The sequence below is a fragment of the Mchenga conophoros genome, linkage group LG11, assembly GCF_057382185.1.
Source record: "Mchenga conophoros isolate Kocher_MC1m ecotype Shallow Benthic linkage group LG11, M_conophoros_male_GT1.1, whole genome shotgun sequence".
NCBI lineage: Eukaryota > Metazoa > Chordata > Actinopteri > Cichliformes > Cichlidae > Mchenga > Mchenga conophoros.
The window spans coordinates 29,070,915-29,088,343 of NC_140536.1; the positions used below are offsets into that span (position 1 = coordinate 29,070,915).

At 39.5% G+C, this 17,429-nt stretch overlaps 1 protein-coding gene across 3 annotated transcripts; it reads right to left on the reverse strand.

The window, feature by feature from the left end:
- Window positions 1–14: 14 nt before the first annotated feature.
- On the reverse strand, window positions 15–15,324 carry tppp (tubulin polymerization promoting protein). Of its 3 annotated transcripts, none has more exons than XM_085292291.1 (5): window positions 15,014–15,324; window positions 9,219–9,299; window positions 8,294–8,629; window positions 2,257–2,410; window positions 15–2,164 (listed from the first exon to the last, which is right to left on the reverse strand). In XM_085292291.1, the coding sequence occupies exons 2-5, from the start codon at window positions 9,230–9,232 to the stop codon at window positions 1,955–1,957; spliced, it is 714 nt and encodes a 237-aa protein (XP_085148417.1). In that variant the 5' UTR covers window positions 9,233–9,299; window positions 15,014–15,324; the 3' UTR covers window positions 15–1,954. The 3 variants fall into 3 exon arrangements, with proteins under 3 accessions (XP_085148417.1, XP_085148416.1, XP_085148418.1); XM_085292290.1 differs by lacking the exon at window positions 15,014–15,324 and adding an exon at window positions 9,722–10,005; XM_085292292.1 differs by lacking the exon at window positions 15,014–15,324 and adding an exon at window positions 9,831–9,974.
- Between the last annotated feature and the right edge of the window lie 2,105 nt (window positions 15,325–17,429).

Consider the following 17,429-nt stretch of genomic DNA (forward strand, 5'->3'; position numbering starts at 1 on the left):
AGCAAGAACATAACTACTGTTTCAACAGACACTCCAAAACCTACTCAGCAGAGGTTCCAGGGTGTGCGTGCATGGTTTCTTTTTTTTTTTTTTAATTTTCAATAATGCACTACAAATCATGAACACACTTTAAGAGATCTAAAGAACAAGAACAAAAAAACAAACAGAAAACACACTGCATGCACTGGGGCATAATAGTACATTACAAGTTATTTGAAGGAAAAAAGGACAATATTGTGTCTCCACATTAAAAGGTGCACAGTATTTGGCATTAAGCACAGAAAACGGATCATACTCAAGCTACAAAAACACACTGATAGCTGCTAGTTTTGCACTTGATGCACGAGTCTTCATCAGCTGAGGCTACAAGTAGTGTGTGACATGAATCTGTCATTCTGCTGGAAAAATATTCTACAAAAGTATAATACTCGTTTGCAATTTTCCCTTTTTCTGATACAGTGTGTAAGGAAACATTAAAATCCCTGCGTTTGTTTGTTTTTTCTTCAGTTAAATCTGTGCCTTGGATGACTGCGCATTAGGAGATTTTTATCAACAAATATTAGAGCATTAGCTGACTTTGTACACGTACAGGTTCATACATATTGATTTCAAACAATACAAGATTTTGTCGTCTCACAATTTCATTACTTAATGTTTTTTTTTAACAACACAATGTTGTCCACCCAGTAGTCTCTTCTTACACCAGGCACAGCAGTTCCAATATAATATGACAGACTCCTACCGTCATCTATATGCTGCTGAATCAAATGCAATATACATAACATGCACAAAGTACAGCAATACATAATACAAATAGAAAATAAAACTTGAAGCCAGTGTCTTAAATTAATGTGGCTTTAACCTTTTTAGAATATACACAATCTTACCACAAATATATTAGAACTACTGTATAGAAATCTGATCAGGAAGTAAAATGTTAAAAATACAATCTTGTACAGTTAGGCTCATCTCATCTGTTGTTAGAGCTTTCTCTTTACCAATTTATTACTTAAAATGCATGTTAGCAAAACAGTTTGTGTATAATTAAATAAAATATGGTATGATAAAGCTAGATAAAGACTAAGAGGGAAAAAACAGGGAAGTCCTTTTAGGTTTTGTGTAAGAGCTTTAAGTAAGCTCGTTAAATTCTGCATGGGAGAGCTTTTGTTTTTATATGTATTTACAAAAGCAAGAAGGTATGATAAAGGTCACAAATATTTAGTCTGAGAGGGGTGACTAACTTTCACAAAAAAATCTCCCCAAAAAACGATTTTTTTGGTTCGAACTAAAGGCAGATTACTGAAAAGACAAGTGTGAGCTCATAAAATAACAAACAGCAGATTTCATGAAGACGAAACAGTTACTAAGTGCAGATGGCGAACAGACAACGCTGAAATCTGAATGAATTTAAGGTTTCGAAAGAGAAAAATCAATGATCTCTGTCAAAAACCTGTGCCAATTATCTTTGAAATGGCAAAACAAGCTAAACCGTGTAATCAGCTAAACATGGGAACAAATGTTTCTATTAAAAAGTGCAAATGTATATTCACCAAACTGTTGTCCCACTTTTGTTTTTCTTGGCATGTTGCTCATTGTGCTCAATAAATACAAGGCCCTATCATAACAACAAAGCCTAAATAGTCATAGCAAAGCAGTTTCTCTCATTTGTTCTCTTCAGTGTTTGGCAGTAACTTGCTATCAGACAGGAATGTACCAGCTGGTGATGAATTTGTAAAAATAGATGTAAACAGTTTTCCAGTTCTCACACTTCACGAAGAGAGGAACTCAAAAACACCTCTCTCGCTTGCTCGCTCTCACACACACACACTCACACATAAAATAGATGGATGGGGAAAAAATATGAAATCCTATGCTTTTGTGCTTTCTATGAGTAATCGTTTAATAGAAAATCATCCTAGTAGTTGATCAAATGTTTATTTCCTTGTCTTCGCCCTCACACGGGTCTGCCCGCAGTGGGTTTGGTCACCTTCTTTTCATACGACCCTTGATGCTTGTATCCCGAAACGTATCCAGAAGTGTCAACTATGTCTACTCGTCCCGCCTTACCCTTCCCGCGGCCGGTTTCGTCAAAACGCTCCTTGTGCGACCCTGTAAACTTGGTGGTGTCCGTAAGACGACTGACTGTTGGGGAAGCGACGGCTCTCTGTGAAGAAGTTCACAAAGAAAGTTTGAGTTTTTACTGCTGAAAAAGGAGACGTGTTGTGAAACTTGTGAAACTTTCCGATCGAATCTTACTGTGACTCCTGAAATGACCGGTGACTTCCCCTCGATCAGCTGGAACACCTCTGCCTCAGCCTCCTCTCCAGTCTTGTCTTTATACTTCTTCCTGGCCAGCTCTCCAAGCGCAACCTTGAACTCATCGAATATGATGGTGCGACTGGATTTCTTCCTGTAATATAGGAGGAAAGAATGGACATTTAAGTAGGAGTTTCAACACCTTTATAGTATATTACCTAACCCCGAAAAGTATAGTCATAGGAAAAAGATGATCTAGTCCTTATCAGGCCTTAAAATTAGGTAAATACCCTAAATACACTGAAGATTTACAGCAATACATGATGTATTACACCAAATCATTATTGAATTAACAAAACCTAAGCCAAAACATCAAAGCAAGCAAGTACACACCCCAGGCTTCAATATCTTGTAAAACCACCTTTAGGAAAAGCAATTTGAAGTAATCGTTTTTCTGTGTGACCTTATCAGTCTCTCAAATCGTTGTGAAGGAACTTATCTTGACAATGTTGCTTCAGTTCATTGAGGTTTGCGGGCATTTGTTTATGTACAGCTCTCTCAAGATCCCACCACAACATTTCAATTGGGTTGAAAGTCTGGCATTTGACTTTTTCAGCCAGTCTCTTGTAGATTTGCTAGTGTGGTTAGGAACATTGTCCCTTTGCATGACCTAGTTTCTGCTAAACTTTAGCTGTCAGACAGATGGCTGCACATTTACCTCTAGATTAGTTTATTTTACAGATGATTTCATGGTCCACTCACTGACTGCACAGTGCCACAGAGCCGACAACTGAAAAATTAAGCCCAAAGTCAAACCCATCTAAAAGTATGGTAGCAAGTGGTATGAGGTATTTGTGCTGATGTGCTGTGTTTAGTTTGGCGCTGTGAATTACGGCCAAAGATTTCCACCTTGGTTTCATCTATCCAAAGGTCCAGACAGTTTGTCCAGATCCATTTTTACAAACCTAAGCTGTGCATTCCTTGGCATTGTGGTAACACATTTGAATGCACCAGAACAACAAACTTCTGCTTTTATGGAGGTGGTCATACTTGCTCATGATCTGTTATCAAGTGCATTTGATTACCAGCACCTTACTCTTTTAATTCTTATGAAAGCAGGGAGGGTGTAGTTTCAAACACTTGCATCCATCCTGGCCCTTTCTTAAATAAATAATGACACGATGAGATATGTCATGTTTTATAGTTCATTTGAGGCTGTATTTTTTTTTACCTCAGTTAAGACCTGCTAGGGCTAAAATACCTGTAGTATTTTAGTTTTGCATTTTCCCATTTATTCATTATTTTATTTTGCTATTCCCCTTGGCATATTTTGCTTCAGTATGGTAATAAAGGAGCTATCAGTCACAGTGTTGTTGATTCACCTTTGGTCCTTTTGGTTGGTCATTCAAAGACTTGCAACAGAAATGGTTACAAGTCAGGTGAAATGAGCTAGTCTAGCTGAAAATAGCCTGTAGTGTTAAACAAGAAAGTAAGCTAATTGGGAAATTAATATAAAAGCAGATGAATGAAAAAATAAAACTTTTAAATGAATTTTTTTAAACAAATACTTACATTGACTTATTTTTCCTGGTGCATGGTCATTTTCTTATTGACTTTTTTGAGAATTTAGGTCCTCCATAGTACCAAGTACTAATGTGTTTCAGAGCAGTTTGAGGTTAAGATGACAGTCCACAGTCTACACTCAGCCATGTGTGATCACTTTAATGTGGCAGATGTAAGACAGCATGGAGATGGTATCCTATTGAGATAAACAATGGGAAAACTTTCACGTCTCCCAGTGTGTCTCAGTACTTATGTGTCGCCTTAGCAACTCCACAGAGTGTAGCTCGCATTTGAGGCCGTCTCTTAAAATCATCCATCATAATGTGTTCGGCTCACGCACTTAGACCCAAATGTGTTTGACTGTAGCTGTCTGCTAAGTTCAGCCATGTATCTGGAAGGGTGTTGACTTCTCGTTTATCTGAGGATCAAACCGCTTGTATGAACTGAAAATCCTGCATCACGTCAATTTTTCTCCATCTCAAATTGCTCCACTTGTTTAAATGGCCATTTGCCATTTTTAACTTCCATGTGAAAAGTTCATAGCAACACAAACACAAACTGCTATCACTGTGGTGATAAACTTAAACACCTAAACAACAGCCTATAAAGCACACAGTCTCCCCTGGCAACCTGCTGCCATAGAAACAAGCTACAGTAAACAGAGATGTTTTGGTTTATTATTAATTTCACTTGTTCAGTGACTGGTTTTGTTTGGGCAATCCATCAGTGTTGAACATTTGGGAGCTTCATTCCCCCCCGAGTATGTTCCATGCTGTCTATTGTCAGAGGGGAAACTGGACTTTTAAACTGCCATTCCTGTGCAAGGAACATAGCTGTGTTTCCTCTCTGCAGACCTCCCCACACTGACCGGTTCAGTTCCTCACAGAATACAAAAGGCTAATCTGTGCAAATAAACAGAAGATGAGAAACTAACGAGGCTGTCATGAGGTTGAAAAGGACAGAAGTCAGAGGGTCATTATAACTTATTTTTGGCAGGGACACTGATAGTTGACCTGCTGTCTGTTGACATATATCAGCCATTTGGAATATATGATGCATATGGACTGAATGTATTACCCATGATCACATTCACTAATAAGGAAACCAAGCAGTGACTTCCAGGGATGAAACATGAATTCAACATCTGCGCCAATTTTTTTGTAAAGGCCACTTGAGGCTGGCTCCAACAGTAAGTCAAACCCCTCAGGCTTCAGTGTGAAAATGCCAAACTGGCTAACTGTGGTTACAGACTTGTGAAAACGCAGTTTTTAACTCTATAGCCAAGTCTCCCTTTATAACAACTGTCTGTTTGTTATAAACCAATGCTTGCACAATGCAACCAATGTAAGTTGCTTTAAACCTGCATTCTTATCTGAAGGACACCACATGGCGATAGCTGTGGTTGCAAAAAGACTTCCAGTCCTATGCGAAAAATGGCTCTCTGACTTGATCTCTATAAATACTTCCCTGCTGGGTTTATGGTCTGAGCCACTTGATAAAAATTAAGTCTGTTTTGTAATTCTTGGTTATACTATGTACCAAAAGGGAGGGTTATCGGTGGCATGTACATTGGCTAATGAATTGCGACTGACAAGTTGTTAGGAAATGCATGAGCAGTTTCACAGTCAGAACTGCACCTCACATCCTCTTTTATGAAAATGAGAACCACTTATCTCAAGGCTTATCAGATGCCTATGGATGATGTCACGGTAGCTATGTTAGCCTTTTGAATAGAGTCTTTGGAAACAAAGACTTTTTTAATGCTTCTACCTCTTTGTGATGAACCCCTTTTTAGGTACAAGCAACCATATGCTGCAGGGCTAAATGCAGTAGCCCAGGTTCGACTCCAACACGAAGCGCTTGCTTCTCTCTCCCCACTTCATCTCATCTCTTCATCTAATAAAGACAAAAAGGCCTAAAAACAAAAAGCTGCTTTCACTATCTTTCATGTTCAGACCTACTTTTCAGTCAATCAGTATTTGATCTACACATAGCACATCAAGCTATGTGCCGGTGGGGTTTTTTAAGGACTACACACATCTGCGTGAGTTGCATCCGCAAAATTCTTCACTCTTAGTTTAGTATCTACACAAACATAAAAATACTACAAACTTTATCCCAATATAGTCCCATCCCTCGCTTTAAAAAAACAAAAAACATGGTGCAAGAATGATCGAGGCCTCAAAACATTTAGAAACTACTCTCTGACTTGGTGGCTATACCCATCTTTTATATACAGGCTATGGGAAATACAACCAAAGCCCTGGAAATAAGATGTCGTTACAAATTAATGAATCTATCTCAGATTATGTTGTAGCATTCTGGTTCCAAGCAGGCACATAGCATAGCAGAGACCTAATGTGGTGCAGCAGACCTCCATATCCAGAATAAATAATGAGTCACTGGGCCATGCTGTAATTTGCCAGTCCTCATTAAGATCTTTAATTTTTTTGCATGCATTCTCCAACACTGATTAAAAGGAAAGTGATGATCTGCATCTCTTGCAATGCCAGCCCTCCCCCACTCAGCTGTGCCTGGAGTCAGAAACTACATGAAAAAGGGCCCTTCCCCCAGAACTGTATCTCTGTTTATACTGTCGGTGACAGCTAGGTATACAAACACCACATGTGTGGGGTTTTTTTTTCACATTTTACAGTAATATTTTCTGGATCACACTCCAGAGCTGTGAGTCTTGAAAGAATTGCCTGCTGCACCACCTGGGATTAGAACCCGAGGGAATCAGATGACGGCACCTGTAAATTCACACACCAAACACACACATATCCAGAGACCTAATGAGACTACACAGAATTACTGGTAAGAAAAATGTGCAAAAAGCCATTGGGCATACTTTGTTCCTTAAAATTTGGGCCATCATATTATTTGCACACTTCAAAATACTGCTCACAAGTAGAGCTGGATGTAAACAAGACTCACAGTCTAAGTTCATTCTGTCCAGAAAAATATTTGTAAATGTAAACACAAATTGCCATGCCAGCAGCAAAGGTGTTGATGTGGTTGGCTCAGAAAAATGATTCTTCTGTTTGTTGTATAAACAGACAGCTGAAATAGGAAGGAATATTTTATTAATGCTCTTAAAACTCTTAAATGCATTGAATGTATTATGACTGATTTGCCATTATTCTCGCTGCTGTGCTCGTGCTCAAAGAAAATATTGTTTTGGACTAAGTCTACCTGAAATCGGACAGGATTACCCATTTTTTCCACCCTCCCATTTCCATCTTTAGACAACTTTGTGAAGTGGACAGACTAAGAGCGCGATAGGTGCATTTCAATATCCATCCATGTGTTTAACAATCTATTTCTGTATAATCTTGGAATCTCTTCCAGTAAATGTATATGAAAAATGACTTAGATTGGACTGTATGCAGGTAGAAGATGGAAAATCTGCTAAATCAACGTGAGATTCCCGAGTAGATCTTTTTTCTCTCCATTCTTGTAGACACAATGAAGTGTGGCTCCCAGCCGTACTCCGCAATTCTGGTGCCGTCTTGCGTAATAATCCTTATTCAGATCATTCAACCAGGATGAAACAAGTTCAAAGCCTCTCTGTATATGAATGAAAACTCCAAAATAACCATGCGCACGGTCGCACAAACCAATGCTGTAAAAACCCCGCTCCTTACATCAGCTTTACTCTGTGCTACTGCACACAAGTCCCGTATTGTGTGTGAACAACACTGGAACAATATTCATTTTTAATGTGGCGTGGATCACATGTACGCTCGCCTTAAAAGTGTTACCAGCCTAGACAGCATCCGGATTTTCGGTGCATTTGGTAAACATGGGCACAGCTGTGCAGAAGACTTCTTTTTTTTTTCACTCCCATGGCGAAATAATATTGAGGTCACAGTAAAGGGTGAATCAGCCCAGCCTGAGGAAATATAAGATGAGCCATCCTGGCATTTTGTTCTAGCTGCTGTTTTTGACCAACCGAATACTACAAGTCTCCTTAATAAAAGAAAGAACAGCATGTTCTGAAACAGAACATGAAATTCAGAAACTGCTAAACCGAGCCTTGGATTTGTTTATGATATTTTGATGGCTTTATAAACTGATGATCGTGACTGACTTACTTATTAATGACTAAAGTTTAGTTTAATAATAGCTAGATGCCCTTCATGTGTTCATAGTTACTGTACAATAAGGTTGATACCTGCTAAAAACATTAATTTAGTTCTTTGAAATGTTCTGAAACAGAAACGAAATAGTTTTCAGTTTTATGTTCTTTGAACCACAATTCTAAATGTTTGCAATTCTCTAGCAACAATCATCTACAAAATGACAAATGCAATAAATAAAATATGCGCTTCTGTCGCGACACAACAGCTAAGTGATTTAAACAATCAATTGCAAATTGGAAGGTAAAACCCAAATATGATGGAAAAGACTTTCTACTAATCCAAACTGAAATTGTATCCTTAGTGTGCAATAATGTCGGTGTCTTTCTTACTTGACTTTGCTGAAGACGATGTCCACGTCAGTGAGGGTGATGTTCTTGCCGTCGATCACGCCGCAGTCCTTGCAGAGCTTGGACCAGTTCTTGCCGTGCATCTCCTTGCCGGTTGCACGAGTGTCGCCGTGGATGGCGAAGCGTCGAAATGATTCTTCCAAAGCAGTAATCTCCACCGGTGTAGATGACCCGACACCACCGTCGCTAGTCCCATTGGACTCGGTCGAAAGCCTCTTGGATGCCCGGTCTTTAGAGTGTTCACTATGCGGCCGTAATGGGGCCGAAGTCATATTAGGGTGCTTAGCTGTCTGGACTTTAAAATCGTCTATGTTGTCTCTGGAAGGTAAAATAGCAAATAATCGGGTTATCCATGTGATGTCAGAAGTATAAAAGGAAGTTTACTGCTACTGAGATCAAGTGTACATGCACTGAAGTTATTCTTTTCTAAGCAGACTTGTGAATAGTCACAACAGAGGAGGTCTGTAAAAGAATAAGAAATTAAGTGAGTTGGGAAAAGCAGCCCCTGCAGCATGTGAGGTTTTGGCTGTGCATCAAGAAACATAAATAATTCCCTGTAATATTTTCCATTTACAAGAAAAGCTCATGGATTTGATCACAATCATCGGATAAGAGAGGAAAGAAACGTACAGCCTAAACATGGATACCAGAAAGGAAGAGGAGGATTTTCTGGAAAAATAAATCTGTTCTAAGATAAAGTGCAGTTTAAAAAAAGTGCTCACACTGCCTGTGAATGGGCAGACATCACGGTTCTGGTAGAGAAGTGAGAGTTATAAATAGATCTCTGGAATTCAGTGTCACACAAATCAAGAAACAGGAGTGTATAAAACACGCACACACACCCCACACACAAAACTGTGGACTGGAAGCACTTGTAGTGTCATATACTACAGCTAAAACGACTTACTTCTGGTCTGCCATGTTTGTGCAGGAATTTGGTTCCCTCTGTGCAGTGTCTTGATTAGCCAACTTTTCTTTTCTCTTTGTGCTGTGGGAGAGATCAGAATGAAAGTGGTTAATGTTATGGGTGTGTACAGATGTGAGTGTCAGGGAGGGGTAAGAGGGAGAGAAATTTAATTAAACCAATTAACCCAGCAGCATAAAAACTGAAAGTGGTGCTCATACTACTAATACAAGGTCAAAATCCTTCTTATAATCAGTAAAAACAAATTTATTTCTGCTTTCTACAGTCTGTGAGGACACACATCTTTCCACTGTCACTTCATTCAGTCTCTCCTAACACATCGGTCAGATTTGCAGCCACAGAAGCAAATTCTTCTTCTCAAGTCAGCTTTACATAAACATACAAAGGAGTGACAAAAAGAAAAAAGCCAGTAAAAGCTTTTTTTTTTTCATTCTATAAATATAACAAAACCCTGCATTATGTTTGGATGATGCATTTCTGCTCACCTTTCAGCTGTTCCCATACTCAGCTCAGCATCCTTAAAGAAACAGTGCTGCCACTGCAAAGTACACCCAAACAAACTCTCTACAACAATTTGCCAGAAGTTGTACTCACGTCGGTTTTAAAAAGATACAAACGAGAACCAAACCAGAGCGGGATGCTGCGTCCTGCGGTTCGAACCGTCTGCTCTGGCTAACAAAGTTTAAGCAGCTCCCTCGAGTCACCAATGAAGTGCTTTTACGCTCCCCCAGTGGCAGTGGCAATATGAAGGGCTTTGTTTCCACAATCCTGTAGCTAACAATCACAAACAGGGCCTAGCTAAGGACGGTCGATGCTTGAATACGTACCAAAGTTAAAAGATTGACACTGCATAAAGCCATTATATTCAGAATGTTGAATCTTTGTGAGGAAAAAGAGATTATTAATGTGTCTGAATAATAGCATTCACAGCTATAGACACTGGGAACCCATTGTCCAAGGCAAGTGGCTTCTCTGTCTGACCCATGCCATTTCTTCACGCATGCACACGGTGACATCGCAGAGTACCACTATTGATGGCAGGGGCTTCTGTAGTCATATGTCATCGAGATCTCCAGCCAAGACAATTGAGACTGAGTTATTGAGGTTGCTGAAGTCTCAATGGATTACCAATAAAGTTCGTCACCATTAAGGAGAACAGAAAATCATTACCATTTTTACTGAAGTAATGTATTTACCACCTATATCACCTATATAAATATTTGTGCATTTTTAGACATGATCAAGAAGATGTGCTGAATATCAATACCAGCATCAGAATGGGGAAAAGGAGGGATTTAAGTCACTTTGAACATGGCATGGTTGTTGGTTCCAGATCAGGTGATCTCTGTATTTCAGAAACTGCTGATCTGCTGGGATTTCCCACACAGCCATCTCTGAGGTTTACAGAGAAAGGTCTGAAAAAGAGGAAATATCCAGTAAGCATCGGCTGAAATTGCCTGACATCAGTCAGGTTATATTGAGAGGAGAATGGCCAGACTAGTGTGAGCTGACAGAAATAGTTCAATAATTCCTTGGTTACAACCCAGGCATTCAGAATAGTGTCATCATCTAAACACACAACAAGCTGAAACTTGAAGCAGAGGAACTATAGCAGCAGAACACCACACCAGGTGCAACACCTGTCAGCTAGGAACAGGAAACTGAGGTACAGTTCTCATGAGCTCATGAAAATGTAATAATATGAGATTGCAAAATGTTTCCTGGTCTGATGAGCCTCAGATTTTGTTACACCATTTAGACGGTTGGGTCAGAATTTTGAATAAACACCATGAAAACATGGATCCATCCTGCCTTTTATTAACAAATGAAGCTGGTGGTAGTTTTAGTGGAAAGTGATATTTCCTTGGCACACTTTGGGATTCTTAGTATCAAGTGAGTATCATTTAGAGACCACAGATTTGAACTTTGTGACATATCAGAAAGTTCAACTTGGTTTCTTGAACGTGACAATGAGTTTGCTGTACTCAAATGACCTCCACACTCCAACAGAGCACTGTTGGGATGTGGTGGAAATGCTGAGTGCTATTTTATTTTATTTTATTTTTTTTTTAAGTTATCATGATTTTACTGCTCATAATCAAATTGTATCTTCAATTTAAGAGTCTTAACTTTGATTTAATTGAATTTCAGAAATGGATTGTAATTTTACTCCTTAAGACTTAAGACTTACTACCTCACATTTTCAACCTGTGTCCATACTTCAGGAAGGAGAGGCCAGGGTGAGGTGGAATGGGATTTTACTTAAAATTGCAGAAGGAGAGTCAGATCAAGAGCTGTCAGGACATACCAGCTTTGAAGTTTTTAGGCATTAAAATGTCTAGAAGGGGAAGTAAGAACCTTTTAAACCATGCTGAAATCAGGTTAAAACTGTTTTTTAGAATGAAACATGAAAACAGGACAACGCTGCCCACAATCACCTAGACAACGGGTTCTTTGATTATATCAAACAGAAAATAGGCAACAAAGTTTTAGAAAAAGAACATATCAAAGCTCACAAACCAGGTATGTGTTTATGAAGGTAGCATTAAAACTGAAAACATGCTGGAGCTGAAAACATTTTTCAGCATATCTGTGACTCAGATAACCTAAAATCTGAATTTAACTATTTGAATAATAGCTAATTCAATGAGTTGAGATGGATTCTTCAAGATTGGGCAGCCCATCACAGTAACAAATCAATGATGTTCCTCTTCATGGAACTAATATAACTTCATGTAGGCATGCAACTAAATAGTAGTATAAATACTGATTATAATAGCTATATAATCTCTTCAACATTTAATTTGAATTTATCTTTGTTGTTAGATTGTAAAGTAAAGACTCAATAATACACAGAAAACCTCAACATCAAACAACTGTCTATGAGCAAGTAGTTGGCAACAGTGGGAAGGAAAAGCTCCCTTTTAACAGGACGAAACCTCCAGCAGAACCAGGCTCAGGGAGGGGCAGCCACCTGCCGTGACCGGTTAGGGGCGATAGTCTATAAATATCCACCACTGTTTCCTAGAGCCTAAAAATATTGACTTTATAAAAGATGTTCGCTCCAAAATTAAATAAATAAACAAATAAAAGCTTGAAAAAGTCCTTAAAGGAATTGCTGATTATCAAAATTTCTTTTTGAAACAAGATTTTTACTATCTATATTGCAATGCCATATACAATTAATAACTGACATAACATAATCTACATAAAATTCATAATACTCTAAGCAATTCTGCAATTGCTTCCTGTAGCAGCGACACTGAGGTACTGTGATTATATACCTCACTCTCTGTGGAGATCCACATCCTTTCAGTACACTAGCTGCTCACTGTGTTTTCCTTTGTGCTTTAATGAGAGCAACTAAATCTAACAGAAACAAAGGAATCCTTTCACCGTCCTCCTTGAATTTATTGTCAGCAGTGTTAAGTGCCCAAGTACTCAGTACAACAAGCCTCCTCAAATGATACATAAAATTAACACTGCACAGAGTTCATTGGGATAAGGCACAACACACACTGAGATGAACTGAAATGTGGCCCTCTGAAAGTCTTTGTTTCATTGCCTTTTCTTGGATTTGGCCCGATACAGAAAAAATAGACAAACATTACCATTACAGATCAAATTTGCCTTGTGCCACTTTTTTTTTGTCCCACTTTGCCACATACAAATGAGAAGCCGTTTGGTTAAGGGCAGATCTCCAGAGACAAATCTGTTACTGGATGACAGCATGCTTACATACACTCTCCTTCTGGCAATACGCTGCACAGATGAGTGCTTTAACTATAAATCGACCCATTTTGAACTGTGTCTATTCATAGCAACAATACATTGCCACGAGTGGAACATTCTATTCATTCTTAGGGGAGCAGATCAGACAGCAGACAACATGCAGGTGATAAAAAAGAAAAAAAAAGAGGGAGAAAAATTTGGTGTTAATCTGTTAGTTTGGCAGATGGTGTTTAAGTCACAAAATGATGACACTGTTGTCAGAGTGAGAGAGAGAGAGAGAGAAAAGACAGTGTCTGTAACCTACTGCTTCATCATGCCATCATGGTGAGTGGGGATGGAGGGATCCCATCTGCTTTCTATCTAGATCACCTATCCTTTCCAGGCAGCTGCTCTGGAATGTGACCATGTCAGTCAACTGTTACCACCCCGGTGTCTGCTCAGGGCTTCACCCTGCGCTCAAGTCGCTTGTTTAGTTCTAACAACCCCATGTTTCTTCAAAAAAGTTCAATACAGCCCCTTAAATATATCCCGGTCTGTTCAGTCCCCAGTCCTCACTCTCCACACAAGGAGAGAGGACACGACATTAGCATGCCGCAGCCCAGGTCTGAGGTCACCACCACGCTGTCTCTGTCATTCCTCGCCTCCCCAAACACTTGAACAGCTCTGTGAGCCAGAGATCTTGGCAAGCATTACGCTGTAGAAAAATAAGATGTTTAAAACACGACGCAGTGGTTATTGTTGGCAGCAGCAAATGGAGGTAATAACAAAGCCCAGGGATCCTTATGCAGCTGCACATTGGAGCAGGATACATGATGCCAGAGACAGCAGAAGCGTCCCTGACATGGCTCATGGGGAGAAAGGCCTGTTGAGCCAGCAACAAAATGCATTCTGAAGGGAGTACGGTTAAAGATTTTTGGGAGGGTAGACTGTGTTGTATAACTTTTCATTTTAGAGTCTTTTAATTTCGTGGAAATGCAACCAAATGTCTCAGCTGAAACATAAAAATATAGCAGAGCACACCAATGCCAGCTATCCTCCCGTTTGATTTGTATTCACTGTCTAAAAAACCCCACTGACTTTGCATATCTGACCTAAATTTGAGTCATCACAAACAAAATAAGATGATTTACACCGTGAGATTAATTGTTTGCGACAGAACCCAAAGGCTCCTGGTCGAGTGCAATAAAAAACCTACACAGTGAAATCTAGGACAAACTCAGTGACTGTCTTCCTCTCAGCCATACCTAATTCAACCAATGGCAGCAGCGCCATTAGATGAGAGGAATTAAACATATTGTGTTCGCGCAGTGCTTTAGTGACACTGCTTCCAAAATAATGCACTAATGGCTCCTTCAAAACCACAACCTAATACCACCACAGACAGTCGCAATTGGACATATTAATGTGATTATCTTGTATTAATTTGAAATTAAGCAGAGCTGAGCATCGGATTATGACACAGATCTTTTTTTTCTTCCCGTGCCTAATTATGTAACTACCTACTCGTAGCCCAGCAGCTCCCCCCCCCCCCCCCTTTTTTTTTCTAACCATTAATGGTGCTTATTAAAGGAGCTTCACTCTCGCTCTCATTGCGTTCAAAGGATAAACGGATGAGGGGAGAAAGCTCTTGTTTATATCAGTGGACATGGCTGCAGCTGCTGCTTAAACCACAGAGTCCGAGTGCGTTTATTGAGCGAAACGTGTTACATAAACTTGCAAACGCCAGATTCACACGTCCACGTGATCCGTTTGTTATTGTCAGCCCTTGCGAGTCTGCCTGTCCGGAACATTAGGTACAGCCCAGGTATGCGCGAATCGAGCAGTGTCAAAATAAATCCTTTTACAGGAAATTCTAAATAAAAAGGAAATACATGCAGAAACTTGCAAAAAAAAGACCCGTAAATGAATCACATGAATCAGTGTAGGCTGGCAATCATTTTTTCCAGGTTGTGAAAACATGCAGGTCTACCTTGTAGTCAAAACAAACTACGTTTTTTGTATCTTTTATTGTTTATGAAGTAAATACGACAAATCGTTTTAATTACCTGGTGACGTAATCCTCCAGCTCCTCGCGAATTTCACAAAATCATAATTAAGCAGCGAGGAGCCTTCAACTATCTTTCCTCCCTGTTGCCTGGGATCAAGACTACCCGATGGTTCAGTCCCTCTGAGATGCTGAAGAGAAACCAGACTGCTGATTGGCTGCTGTCGAGTGCGCCGAGCTGTTTTCTCTTTTCTTTTTCTTTCTTTCTTTTCTTTTTTTTCTTTTTTTTTTTTTTTTACCGCCCCCTCCTCCTCGCCTCCTCGTTTTAGGCACGACGATACCACACTGGAGCTGTGATAAACAACCAGCAGCATCTTTTCGTGCTTTGAGGGGAGGAGATAGTAGATGTAAACAAGGGATGGAGGATCGTACGAAATGATAGCTTTATTAATAATAGCAGCTGTCTGTAGCCATGAACCTTGGAAGGACATGCATGAGAGAGGCCAGTGGTCACACACAGTAGCAATAACAAGCAATAACAATCTTTGGCTTTTGTCCAAACACAGGATGGCCAGAGGGAATTATCTCAAGGGGAAACCCGTCAGACTTTAATAAGCAATCTTTTCAGAATGGATGCATGTCTACAAATACTCATGAATATGACTCTTCTTATGTCCAGGGCTGTAATGTGTTACACAACCAGTAGCCCATAACGGCTGGACGTGGATGGACATTATGTAACCTTTAGTCTTGGTTGGTTCAACTGTGGCACAAAGGTCTGATGTATGCAACTCAAACACAAGGATATAAGCAGAAAGCATGCAAGCCTACAAGCAAACGAAGAGAGAATAGTGATAGCTGATCATGATGAAAGCAGCCTGGACAGAGTGCAATCACTTGATGACATAATAGTCTAACTCAAGCTACTTCAGTTGCACCAGTGTGTGGTTAGTAGTAGGCTACAGCGAAAACAAGTACACACTGAAAGTGCTTTATGATCAGACTTAGCAATAAGAGTTGCCCTGCCACACTTGCAATACACTAGTATTACCCATAAAAAATACCACCTAATCTGGGTTGACTAGAAAATGCCAGCTTCAGTCCACATACAGGAAATATACTGCAGGTGTCAGGTTCATGAAACAGATTTCACAGATATGCTTACACTTTTGTTAATATGATATTTCTCTTTTCATGTAAAATAAAAATAAACAAAAAGGGGAAGTGTGGTTTTTTTTGCGGTCTCGTTAGATCAGGCACGTAGCGTGGGTGGATTCAAAGGTTTTGGGCCGTCTATTTTCACTTTGACAGACCCTCACCACTTCTGGCATATAGCAACATGCAAGTATTGATCATCATTTTCAGTTTAAGGCTGTTGTATTGCATATTAATACCATCATAAATACCTATATTTACTCACCACTGTTACTGAGTGGTGCAGGATTTTAATTATACACTTAAATTAGACTTAAATTATACAGATGTGAGGTGTGTGCTCTCCCCCCCCTTCTATGCCACATCATAATATTTGATGTAAACTACTCCTACACCCATCCATCTTGCATTGTACAAAACTTAAAAACTAACTTGATATCTCTAAGCATGACAACTTTTTGTACCAGGTGAACAAGTTCAGTGACCTCATCAACAGAAAGTGGAGGATCAGACTTGGCAGGAACAACAAAGCTGACACATCACACAGTCCTCTCTGAGAGACAATAAAAAGGACACACTATACGTTGGTATGCAAACACCGATACAAATTCCCAGCTCACCCATCCAGGTGACACTGGTGTCTACAGCCCTCTAGTGGTGAAAATATGTACAATCCAAGTAATGTACACTTAAAACTCCCTGCAACAATCCATTTATTATATATTCTTAAATAAAACGTGTAATTGAAAAAAAAATGCAATAACAACAAGTCTCAAAAGAAACATAATGATTAGTGGCTTTTTTGTTTTTTAGAGAAAAAGGCAGACTAAATCAGACAAATGCTTCAAGCAGCAGTCATGTGCGGGGTATGTGAAAATGTGCCCCAAAACTTACTTTTGATTGATTTCAAAAGCAGCATACACAAGCTGCAGGCCTGGTACAGCTGTGGTTTGACCCATATATACATGAAGAATGAGAAATTTGATGCTAAAGGCTGTGGTTGTAAGAATGACATTCACATGTTTGACAATTGTTGCAAAGTGAGCCAGTTTCTTGCACCATCTCCACTAAATCTGTAAACTGTTGGCTGTGTACATGGCACATTTCCTAATAAACAAAGGAAAGCTCACACACCCACACAGTCATATTGTGTAAAAAACAAACAAACTGCTAATTCCATTTCTGGAGCCTCCTGCTGGCAAACTGAAGGGATTTGCAACTGCAACATCCTTTGTCATTCATTAAAATGTATGACTTCAACTGTAACCCATTCCAAAAAGTCCTACCTTAATGCTCCAACTTTAGGTGTGTGTCAAAGCTGT

Coding starts and splice junctions, on each gene's coding strand:
- tppp (XM_085292290.1), bottom strand. Junction 2,411..8,293: donor ATCGTCTTCAGCAAAGTCAA/GTAAGAAAGACA, acceptor CCTATATTACAG/GAAGAAATCCAGTCGCACCA. Junction 2,165..2,256: donor CGGTCATTTCAGGAGTCACA/GTAAGATTCGAT, acceptor ACTTCTTCACAG/AGAGCCGTCGCTTCCCCAAC.